Genomic DNA, 12,271 nt, shown 5'->3' on the forward strand with positions numbered 1-12,271 from the left:
CACCGAGCCTGCTTCTCATACAGGAGCCCTGGCCCCAGGGCCAGGAGGGTCCTCGGGGGACACGCACCTTCTCCCTTGATGTCGTGCGGGTAGCCGATGACGGCGGTCTCGGGCACTGCAGGGTGGTCAGCCTGGGCGTGACAGAGAACGCAGAGGTGAGGCAGCGACTCAGCCAGTGACGACCACCCCAGACCCCAGGCAGCGGCAGCCGGTGGCAGTGCAGGGCACAGAGGCCGGCTGGGCTCACCATGGCGTCCTCAATCTCCGCCGTCCCCAGCCGGTGGCCGCTGATGTTGATGACATCGTCCATCCGCCCCGTGATCTGGTAGTAGCCGTCCTCAGTTCGGTAAGCCCCGTCTCCTGTGAAGTAGTAGCCTGCACCACAGTGGGGGATTCAGCACCAGCTCCGAACTGGGACCCAGCGGGGCTCCCATCCTTCCGTGAGGGACACCCCCTGGACAGGAGGAAGCGCCGAAGCCCCCCTGCCGACGCACCACCCCCCATGGAGACACCTCTCCGGTGCTGCTAAGCTGGTACCAGTAAAGGGCAGAGGGACTGCCAGACAGCAGGAGGCTGCGAACGTCTGGAAGCAGAAGATACGAGGAGCCCACTCGAGCTTCCCCAAAAGTGTCGCTGACGTGCTTGCGACTGCAGAGCATCGGTTCCCAGGGGCACACGTGTACGTGAACTCCCACCAAACGACACGACACAAGCCGGGAAGACAACGACATGGAGACCGGGGGGAGGCCTGGAGCCACCACGATTGTCGCCAAGGTGGCGTCCTGCTCTTCTCCTGGGAGCCCATGGCCTGAGCCCCTGGGAGAACCCCGAGCTGGACCGCTCCTGGCTCAGAGGTAAGGAAAGGAGGGAGCGTTCACGCAACCCCCGGCCCCTCGGAAACGGTTCTGAGACCGAGTCCAGCGGCGGCAGGAAAGGCTCACCCGGGTAGGCCTTGAAGTAGGCGTCCATGAATCGCTGGTGATCTCCGAAGATGGTCCGGGCCATGCCTGGCCAGGCCTGGGACAGGCACAGAGCCCCGGACACATCTCCACCCTTCAGGACATTTCCCTGCAGACCCGGGAGATGGGGAGACAGAAGAAGTGACCATCTCGCGTTCTCCGAACTGCCGGGCCTGAGACAGGAACAGGACAAGTGCCCCAGAGGGAGCTGCCCGGAGCTTTCTCCTCTGAGAGGAGACCCTGCGGTGGGTGCCGCGCGACGGGGGAGGGCAGACGAGGCCAGGGGGTGGCGGGGCACGTGGGCAGGGAGACTCACCTTCTCATCCATGAGAACAGGGACGATGCCAAACAAGGGCCTCATCGCCATGCAGGGCAGGATTTCTGCCCCCTCCTCCGAGGGCCGCGGCGAGATGCAGATGCCCCCCGTTTCTGCGGGGAGGACAGAAAGAAACACCAGTGGGCCTGGGGCTACTGACACGTGTATCCAGACCGTATGGACACAGGGTCCACACACACAGCTGCTCTCCAGAGTGGGAGGGGGTAGACCTGCCCATCCAGGGCAAGAAAACAGCCCCCAGTGACAAAAGGACCTCTGAGGAGAAACCAGGCTTGGATGCCGGTCCCCTCCACTGTGGAAATGAGAGCGGGCCGGGGGCCAGGTTCAGCCCCAGGAGCCACGGCCCCCATCCCGTGTTGTGGGGACGTGGGGACGTCGGAAAGGAGGGCAAAGGGAAAGAACGCCCACGGTCCTGCCCCCAGGCATTTCTCTGGCTCCGGCCTGCATGGGAAGGGCCCCCCCAAGACTCTGCTGTAGGGAACACCTGGGGCCTTCCTGAACCATGAGGCCCACGCCACTGGGAACATCTCACTTTCTGGCTTCTTGAAGGACGAGACCTCAGCCATGTTTATTACGTCAGTGGTGGTCTCTTGCCGCCAAAATCCTGATAAGTCAGACACCCCAGAGGAGGGGGGCAAATCAAAACACAGTGGTGCAGAAAAAACTCCTTTCCCTCTAGATCCAAATCTAGACTCAAGGTCGCTTAAACAGCAGGACCCATCACTGGGCTGTACCGGGTTCAGGAGGTGGGCCGCCAAGGAAGGGAACCTTCGCAGGGCCCTATGTCGCCCCTCTGCCCCCTCCCGGGCCCCATCTTTCAGACGAGGAAACCAAGGCTCAGGGAAGCCTACGCACCCATGTCTCAGCGGCAACTGCTGCCCCAAGCTTCCTCTCCCCACACGCCAGGCGCCCGTTGAGCTGACGCTCCGTGCTCCCTGCCCCTCCCCCGGGGATGTGCTCACCTGTCTGCCACCAGGTGTCCACCAGCGTGCACCGGCTGTCCCCCACCACTCTGTGCAGCCACTCCCAGGCCTCGTGGTTGATCGGCTCTCCCACTGCCACCACACGAGAGAGAGAAGGTGTTAAGAGACCTCCAAAAGGCTGAAACCAAAAGGAGCTGATTTCACGACGAAAACAGCTCTATAATTTTCCCAAAAGACACAAAAGGAGACTTGAAAAAGCAGTGAGATCATCAGGTTTATGGCTATGGAAGAACACAAATGACAATGAAATATTTTCACCATTAGAGGGTCAAAAGCCAAGAAGTTGGCAAGAGTGTGGAGGAAACAGCACCACACACACTGCTGGAGTGCGGTTTGCAGGGCGATTCGAGTGTTTCTCTTCCCGTTTAGAAGTGCACACGCCCGTGGCAACTGCTTTGGATGCCTGCTGGTGATGGAACCCACTAAAGCCAGACACACTCGTCCTGTGACTGGAGAAGGTCGCTCCAGGCACCCACCCCCAGAAGCAGACACGGACGGGGATGTTCCCATGGCCAAGAGCTAAAAACTGTCCATGGAGAGGAAAATGGCGAAGTGAATCGTGGCATGTTCGTGAGGGACCACCACCGGCCAAGGCATGAATTGGCCCAGGTGCAGGAGCCGCCGTGCTGTTCACCCACCTGCCAGCACGGCTCACTGATCCTGATGGAAGAAACACGTCCACACATCGAGGTGCGGGAAAGTCATTCTGGCTCACACACCCTTTAACTCAGACCTTATGCTAACTGGAACAGCCTGTGTGGCCCGTCAGACATACACTGCACATCTGCGTTAATCATTAAAGAAAAGGGCAGGCTGTCCAGAAGTAAAGAATGTCTGAAATAGAGATAAATGCCTCCCTGGGACGCCAATGCTGGGACTCCTTTGATGATAAGACTCCCTTCCCAGAGCCAAGGCTATACTGACTCTCTGCACGTGCTGATCTGCTTTTTTGAAGCCTTGAAGGAACGTATCCCTGACTGGTTTGACGTTCTTTGTCCTGATAAGACATAAAACTGCTGAAAACCATGCTTCTCTGGAGCACTTCCCTTAGAGCTTGTAGTCCTCAGCTTGGTTTGAATAAAATTCTCTTCTATTCTTATTATAGACTGGTTACTGATTATTTTCCTCGACAATACCCTGGTCTCAGGAAACCCCCGCAGGACTCTGCTGCTGGAGCCGGTTATGCAGCAGGGGTGCCCCCAAGCGACACAGAGCCCAGCCAGCTGGTGAGGACTCCCTGGGGGGAGTAGGGGGTCCCTGCACGCTAGCTGCTGCCTGGTCCAACCAGAGAGTGGCTCTGGTCACAGCCCTTAGGGAGTGAGGCCCATAGGAGCCCGCCCCTGGCCTAGGAGACGCGCAGCAGAGCACTCTGAGCACCTGCCTTGTCACCTGCGTCCTGCTTCCTTAGTAACCGAATCCCCTGCAGGAGAACAGGCCTGGCGCCTTCCACCTCCCAGGACCACCTCAACTCAGGGTAACCCAGGTCACCTTTCCAAAACGTTCTCACATGACTTGGCGACATCTATCCTGACGACGAGTGGAGATAACCTTTGATCTCACAACTCCCTCCCTGCCTGGAAACACGCACCCAAGGGCAGAATGGCAGTGATGACAGCGCTGGGAACAGCAGGGGGTGAGATCCTGGGCAGCCATTAGGGAGAGGGCTCGGGCCTGACCTTCCAACGGTGGTGAGTTTTCATAATGAAGACGGAGCACAGACAACATCACAATGCTGAGCCCCAGACCCTTAACGGCTGTGGGCTCCCAGAAGGGGCTTCCACGTGGGACATCTGCTTTCTACTGGCTGCAGCCGCATCATATGAACTCAGCGCAGACACAGCCTTTGTGATGAAGCCATCCAGAGACCTGCTCTGGCTCTGGCACACACATGCCGCCTGCAGCCGCTCACCTGAGCCGGGGGCCCGCAGGGAGGGTCCTGCAGCCGCTCACCTGAGCCCAGGGTCCGCAGGGAGGAGCGGTCATACTTCTTCACCCAGGAATCCTCGAATTTCAGCAGCAGCCGGAAGGCCGTCGGGGCTCCATAGAACTGATTGATCTTCAACCTCTGCACCATCTCCCAGTACCGACCTACAAGAGGCCCCGGGTCACGTCACCTCCATGAGCCTTACTTAGAGGCGGCCCACGTTACCAGGCGCCGGACGTGTGCAGACACCCACGGTGTCCACGAAACGCACTCTGCATCCACCTCTGGGACCGGAGGGGCTCCCCATGGGGCCGCCTCCTGCACTCCCCGCGTCAGAGGCTGCAGCCTCCGCCTGGCCCTGGGTGCCGACCCACACGCTGACAGCCCATGTCCTGACCCACGGGACACAGCGAGGAATCAGGTCAAAGGGATATTACCGTGAAGTAGCACCAATGCAGAACCGCATTCAGGCACATTTAAATGGTCTCTAGTGGCGACCCGTGCTTCCCCCGGAGCAGCAGCGGCGCCCAGGACGCACGCGCCCCGTCAACCCCCCAGCTCGCCGCCACGACTCTGCACACAGGAGGTTGAGGCCACCTGAGACTCGGCTCTCATCCCTAGCCGGGCCCCCTGCACGCCCTCCAGGAGCACATCTGGCCCCTGCGGGAGGCTGGAGAGGACCTGGAAGCGGGGGACCAAAGTTCCAGGCACCAAACCGTCAGCGCTGTGGACCGCCTGGGCAAGAGCCTGGGCAAGAGCCTGGGCAAGAGCCTCGCAGAGCCGCCAACCTTCAGTCACGTTTGAACAAACACTTGAAGACGCTGTGCCACAGGGAGGAAGATGCCAGGGGAGCAAGACGTGGGTCCTCAAAGGGATCCCTCTCCATAGTGGCGGCTCCAGGCCACACACCACAAGCTCGGCCCGAATGGCCTGAAGGCACGGGCAACAGGGCGCCCGGGGAGGCTGGCCACTGGCCTCGGCCTCGAGGAAGGGCAGGATCCGGGCAGGTGGCCACAGAGGTTAGGGGGACACTAGCGTGGGTGGTCTCCCGAAGGCTCCAGCGACTGGAGCCCCTCCCATCGCGTGTGTGATCCCACTGCAGACCTGGCCCGGCCCCTGCCGCCCGGCAGCTTTGTCACAAGAACCCACAAGCCCGACCCGAGCAAAGCCTCCACCCCGCAGCCCGCACCCCCCAACCTCTCCTCCTTCCTCCTGCCCCTGCTGCAGTCCGCACCAGCGTCGGGGTAAACCGGGGTGCTCTCAAAAAGGACGCTGGTCGCTCCATTGCACAGAGGCCCGTACACCACATAGCTGTGTCCCGTAATCCAGCCGATGTCAGCCACGCAGCCAAAGACGTCACCTGGCCGGTAGTCAAACACAAACTGCAGAAACAGGAGGAGGGGCTGTCAGGAGCCTGTCACCCGTTCCCACACATCACAGGGCGTGTTCTGTCACCGAGGCACAGCTGCTCCCATGGCCCCCGAGAGCAGGAGTGAGGGCAGAGCAGCCACAGCGGTGATGAGAGGGGAATCACTGGTGACAGCAGCGCCAGGCCCGCAGATGACAGCAAAAGAAGCCGGACTTTAGAGGGGACACTCTTTGAGCCCCAGCACAAAGCCCATGCATACGCTGGAGGTCGCCTAGTACTAGTCCTGAGGCAGGCGGGGATGGGGGTTTTGGGGGAGCGGGTGGATGTCAGGGCCTGAAGGAGCTGGCCACACGTGTACCCACAGGTAAAACTCCATTCAGTCCTATGTCTAAAATAAGGGCACCTTTCTGCATTAAGTTACACCATAGTTTTTTTTGTTTTTTTGGTTTTTTACACCGTTTTTTAAATCCTTCTAAAACTGCAAAAAACAAAAGCCAAAAAGGCCAAGAAACGCACCAAGCATCATCAGCTTCTAAGAGTCTGAGAGACACGGGCATCTCCTTATTCTTGCCAAAAAGTCAAACCTGAACCTGACCCTGTCTGCGGGTCCACTTGCCCTTTTGCAGGAGATGCTGAGGACAGAGAGGCACACAGCCGGGCGCTATAACCGACAACATTCAAGGAAATGAAGGGATGGAGGAAAACCCATTGGTTAAACTTGGCTTAAAAGGCTTACCCAAAACAGTCAGTGGGCAAGAGTAAGCTACAGTACCTAGGGATGCACATTTGGGTGACAAAACTAGAAAGGGCAGGGACACTATGGGCCATGAAGGGGCTTCTGTGTGAGGCTGGCAATGTTCCAGTTTTTGAATGAAGTGAGTTTGTCCAACAATAATTCATTAAGCCACACATTTGATTTCGGTGGTTTTCTATATCTGTGTCCTATTTTGCAATAAAGATGTTTTCTTAACCTTTGGGCGAGTGGCCCAGTCTCTTGCTGCCACAGACACACACTGAGGTCCCCCAGGAGTTTCCAGACAGCACAGTGGTCTCAAGTCTGCCAGGGTCCTGTGGAGCCGTGACCCAAGGCAGAGGGGTCTTTCAAGGAAACCACTCCCACTGCACTGGTGAAGCAGGACTCCCACACCCCAAGGCCCACAGCATTCCGGAACTGAGAGGATTTTTAATATGAGGACCCACAGTGCCACATCTTTCAAGGGGCTGGCGACCTCTCTACCTGCTGTTCTTGGAAGGAGAACAGGTGCCCGGGACCAGCCACTCTCCAAAGGGCACCCTGACCCCACTGCTCACCCTGAAACCTGCCCACGTCCCCACTGTCCCTGCAGAGTCAACTGTCCTTTTCCCTGAAGAAACCAACAGTCCTAATACCTTCAGCGGGTACGCGGACGGACACACGGACACACACACACACACACACACACACACACACACAGACGTACACTCATAGACACACGCTTATGTACAGAAGGCTGAAAGTTTCTATTCCTAATGCTTTAAAATGCCCTCACTGTATTGAAGAGAAATTCAAAAGATGGTCCCGTCCTTACATCCCCACTTCTTTTGCTCATGTAGGCAGTGTCCTGGTAACGCTTGAAAACAAAAAATGAAGACTCTTTCACCACATTTACAGCTCCCCTAACGCTAATTTTGTTATAAATTGATGGAAACACGTTGACCCATTCTGTGACCTTCCTGGTGTTCGGTCTCAGTAGCTACATTTTCCAAAGTGTTCTGACCTACACAACGTGTCATTCTTCGCAACATGCCCACCCAGAGCTGAGCAAGGGGCTTTCAGACGAGAACAGCTCTGTGATGCTCACGGTCACCCAGCGGCCAGAAGACAGCGGCTTTAGCATGGACTGTGTCAAGCATAATACCTCGTCTTCCCGGCCTGGTTCTGTGACACGTCTATCTTTCTGCCTCACTTCCGCATCTTCAGTGCTGCCCGCAAGTGGCTGCCACTCCCAGGCCTCATCTTTGCCCTCCCAGGACCCGCTCGTCGTCCGTGCTCATCCGTAAGGTCCACCTCCGGATGACCAGGCCTGGGATATATGCTGATACGACCGATCAGCATACCCCACTCCCACCCCCACCATAGTGACTGAGTGGGCAGGGCCCTGGTCCCCAGCCAGACTGTAGGTGCTCTCAGCGTCCAAGCCCTGCCTAGATGCGCCTGGGCTTCCCGGTCACATGGCCAGTCGGCTCCCCTGCTGCTGGCATTGCCTGGGGCTGAGTTCTGCCTTTAGCCAGAGAGAGAGTCTAGTCCACAGACGATATCCTGAGACCCCATCCCACCTGGGAAGCGTCAGCTATTCCCCAGGGCAACCAGGGATGCATGTTAACCAAAATCCCCCCACCCACCCATGTTTAAATGAGTGCTGATTTTTAAATGCATTTACTATAATAAAACTGTGCCAGATCATTTGCTTTATAATCCTTAAAGGATGGTCCCCTGTAATACAATTTCCATACACTAAATTTAAGCCTCCTCATAAAATCAAGTCTTTTTAAAAATTTTCCTTTTAAAATGTGGCCCCAGTAAGCAGAGCCTAGAGGCCACAGCACTTTTAGGGGCCCATGAAAATGTTTTACTTTCTTTCAAAATCAGATGAAAAAGATATCTTAAGTAGAAGAACGCGTCTTAACAAATAACAATAATGTACTCATATCTACACCAACCTTGTTGTATAGGAGAAGGGCACAGAAAGGCCAGAGCACTGGACTCCCAGCAGCTGAAAGCAGCCGTGCCAGCCAGCACGTCAGGCCTAGGGAGGGCTTGGCACACGTGTGACGGGCTAAAGACCAGCAGAAGACACAGGTCCAAGGACCCAGGCCCTTCCGACAAGGACAGAAACTCAGCTCCCCAAGCCCACCCCTCCACCACGCTGATGCCAGGACTCCCGGCCCTGCTCGTGAACACGCGAGGAGAAGACGTTAGCAGGAGCTCTGGCCCCCCGCCTGGAGCCCCCCGGGGCAGCGCCCTACCCGGTGCGTCACAGCGGCGTACAGCAGGTAGCCCGCCTGGGTGTGGACAAGCCCCTTGGGTGTCCCAGTGCTCCCCGAGGTGTACAGCAGGAAGAGCGTGTCCTCACTCCCCATGCTCTCTGGGGCGCACACTGGCTCCTCCTTGGCCATTTCCTGTGAGGGAGAAGACCAGACAGCCCGTCAAGGGCAGTGACCTCGCCCCTGCACCCGGCATCCCCGAGAACACCTCTCCCCCTCGGCCTCAGGACTCGGCAGACAGGGTTCAGAGTTCACCTTCTCTAGCCTGCCCCAGTTTAATTCCAAATAAAAGGATGGATCCAGTCATTTCTGTTATGTTAAATGTTTCCCTCTGTCTGTGGAATTTGAGTTCCATCTTCCCTACCCGGATGGAAGCCCATCAAATAGCAAAGGGGAACTCTGGGCACCTCTGGGGGACCCAGACTGAGAACCACAATCTGACAAGACTCAGACTCAGTTAATCCAATGACAACCTCTTCTCCTCAAACTATACAAAAGGAGATAAACCCACCTGCTCAAGGGGGATGTCCAGATCCCCCATGTGGACCTTGTTGTCTGTCCTGTGAGCCACGAGGACATGCTGGACGGTTGGGCAGAGCTTTATGGCTTCGTCCACAATCTTCTTCAGCTCCACCACACGCCCTCCCCGGAGTCCTTGGTTGAAGGTGATAACCACCTTGCACTTGGCTATCGGAGTCAAAGGCAGGTACTTCTGGTCAGTTTCCTCCCCACTCCGACCTTCACAGCCCAGACAGCCACACACCCCAGGCCTAAGGGTGTGATGGATAAAGTCCATCCTTGAGCAAGAGAGTCAACACAAAAAAGTGAAGTTCCACCTGCTTTGGGATCTTTGTGCTCAGAGCAGAAGCGCCAGCCTCTTCCCAGCTCTGGGAGGAGCAGGTGTAACTGGAGCTAAGCCACTGGAAGCTCAAATCTGCCAGTCTCCCGCTCCCTCCCACCTGCCCCAGGGCCTTCCCAGGCTACCCTCCACCCACCACGCCCCAACCCGGGATGACCCGGAGGGATCACGGCTGAGGTGGGCTATTGTACAACTGGCCCCTGAGAAAGAGCCTGGAACAACCATCCAGCTGCCATGCTGATGGCCAAGCACAGCCCTCAGACCTGTGACGTGGGCACCGAGGCCTGATTTGGAGCCACAGGCGGAAGTGTTGAGGAATCACCCCACCCAGTAGTCCTCAAGCAGCCCCTCGGGGTTCATGCTGACGCCCGGGCCCCATCGCCTTCCAGGGTTTCCCCGCGGTCTGAGCCCTGGGCACCCACAGTGGGAGCTCCCCGGCCTCACTCCCTGCAGCCCGCAGCACCTTCCAGGACCACCTCCCCAGTGAACTGCCTGCACTTGAACTCTCGCCTCAGGGCGGCTCCTGGGGGCCCTACCTGAGGCGCCAGCCTCCCTCAGCTTTCCAGTCTGAAACGTGCTTTCTAGAGACATGCTCACAGCCTCTCTTCCTCCCAAGAGCCCTAGAGGCGGCACAGCCCCGCGGGCCACCTGTGACCAGCACAGGCCTTTGCCTGGGTCAGAGAGATGCTCTGGACTGCTTGGGGCACCTAGGACAGTGTCATCAGCTCTGCACGCCAGGCCCCGGCCACACACACTGTTTGCTCCTCGAGCCTTGGCAATCGGTCACCGTGGGGAGACAAAGTCAGGTGGACAGAGCCCAACTGAGACGCTCCAGGCCTACATCCCTGAGCTGGGGCTGTCCAGGGAAGCTCCCTGTGGGGCAGGAAGGGAGATGGCCAAGCAGGTAGAAAGCGACCCTGCTCAAGGGGATGAGAGACAAAGAAAGCTCAGGACCCTCTGGAGAAAACAGTGGCCCCTGCCCAAACTGGGTGCTGGAATCCCGGCCTCCGAGACACAGGCCTCACTCCCGGTGCCCATCTGTGCGAGGCCTCCCTGCCCGAGTGGTTCTCCAGGGCAGGAACCTCCGGGCCTGACACGCCCAGTCCCCAGGAGGTGCTTGAGGAGCACCCTCTCTCTGCGGTCCCCGAGGGCGGGCAGCGGGGCCGTGGCAGGTGCACGGCATCAGCACAGGCAGGATCAGCAGACACTTTGGTCTGGGGAGGATTCACTTTCACCCTGGCTTTTGATCAGGTCTCAGCTTCTGTATTTGTTTTTAATTGCTCCCATAGCCAATTACCACTAATTTAGTGGCTCAGAACCCCCATTTTTTTTTTTAGCTCACGGTTCTATAGTCTGGGTGAGCTCGGCCGTGAGACTCTAAGCTGGGTTCTCTGCTTAGAGTCTCACAGCCAAAATCAAGGTGCCGGTGGGGGTGCGGGAAGATCTCACCTGGAGGCTCTGGGGAGAATATGCTTTCAGGTTGCTCAGGGTGTTGGCAGAAGTCAGGTCCGTGTGGCTATAGGACTGAGGCCCCCATTTCCTTGCTGTCAGTCACGGGTCATCCTCAGCTTTTAGAGCCACCTACACCCCATGCACACAACCTCCTTCATCCTCAAAGCCAGCAAAGGCAGGTCAAGTCCTTGTCACTTGGAATCTCTCTCACCTCCCTCTCTGCCACATGTTTTCTGCTTCAGCCAGAGAAAGTTCTCTGCTTTTAAGGATCGGTGGTTACACCGGGCAGACCAGCATCATCCCCCCACTTTAGGGTCCCATCACATCTGCAGAGGCCTTCTGCCACGTAAGGTACATATTCACAGGTACTGGGGAATTCGGGCGTGGACAACTGCTTGGGCCACTAATCTGCCCTCACAGCATCTCGCAGAGCCATTCTCCACCCTCCCCACGCCTCCCTCTCTCCACTCCTCACACAGCCTAGACCAGGAGGGAAGATAAAGGAAGAGGAGTGGCGAGAGCCCAGAGGCCAGGCCAGGGGGCCGGGCCCGTAGAATAGGACATACTAACCGGAGAAGCTGCCTACTCACGGTGAGACCTGGTCGCCACACTGACACTCTCCTTCCCAGTGGTGGACAAAAGACAGCTGTGAATTCTCTGACCTGGTCTCACGCCACTTCTCATGGACAAGTAGGGTCTAGGCCCCCTCCCCTTAAATTTGGGGTGGCTACAGACTGGTTTGACCAATGGAATAGAGCCAGAATGATGCTATGCATATTCCAGGGTCAGCCTGTAGGGCGAGTGGCAGTCTCCCTGCTTCCTCGTGGAGCCATAAGCCACCATGTAACAAGTCTGACCACCTGAGGCTGCCTTGCTATGGGGAAGCCCAAGTTAGTCATGTGAAGAGGCTACATGAACAGAAAGAGACCCCTGGCCACCCCCAAACATTCAAACCAATCCAGCCAATATCCCAGATATCACAAAGCAGAGGGAAGCCATCCCCACTATGCCCACCTGACTCCTGCCCCACAGAATCATGAAACATAATAAGAAAATATACTGTTCTAAGTACTTACTTTTGGAGTAGCTTGTAACACAGCAATAAATAACCAAAATACCACCCTCACTGAGCCAAGAGAACACAGACACTTGTCCCAACAGGGTCTTGCCCCCAGGAAACTGACACCTGAATAGCTGGACATGGAGGCTGTAGGGTCCTGGGGAAGAGCCACTTAATGGCAAAGTTCTAGAGAAAAGTTATAGGACTTTCCCCTACTGAGTCCCTCAGAGCTGACTGGGCCCCTGCCTTCCCATGGCCTGGCTGTTTAGGATTCCTGAGTTCTGGGAGTTGCCTGGCATCCAGT

At 57.2% G+C, this 12,271-nt stretch overlaps 1 protein-coding gene across 2 annotated transcripts in view; it reads right to left on the reverse strand.

Annotated features, from left to right (window-relative positions):
- ACSS1 (acyl-CoA synthetase short chain family member 1) overlaps positions 1-12,271 on the reverse strand; it is a 42,854-nt gene that overhangs the window by 4,698 nt on the left and 25,885 nt on the right. The window contains exons 4-12 of one of the 2 annotated variants that reach the window (XM_067707416.1): positions 9,108-9,283; positions 8,579-8,731; positions 5,438-5,585; positions 4,230-4,367; positions 2,259-2,351; positions 1,276-1,388; positions 942-1,068; positions 248-375; positions 68-131 (exon numbers count right to left, since the gene is read on the reverse strand). In XM_067707416.1, coding sequence (XP_067563517.1) covers positions 68-131; positions 248-375; positions 942-1,068; positions 1,276-1,388; positions 2,259-2,351; positions 4,230-4,367; positions 5,438-5,585; positions 8,579-8,731; positions 9,108-9,283 — 1,140 coding nt within the window. The remainder of the gene's footprint in view (positions 1-67; positions 132-247; positions 376-941; positions 1,069-1,275; positions 1,389-2,258; positions 2,352-4,229; positions 4,368-5,437; positions 5,586-8,578; positions 8,732-9,107; positions 9,284-12,271) is intronic. The other variant, XM_067707417.1, reaches the window with a different exon arrangement.

Source organism: Pseudorca crassidens, chromosome 15 (assembly GCF_039906515.1).
Source record: "Pseudorca crassidens isolate mPseCra1 chromosome 15, mPseCra1.hap1, whole genome shotgun sequence".
In the NCBI taxonomy this organism is placed as follows: domain Eukaryota; kingdom Metazoa; phylum Chordata; class Mammalia; order Artiodactyla; family Delphinidae; genus Pseudorca; species Pseudorca crassidens.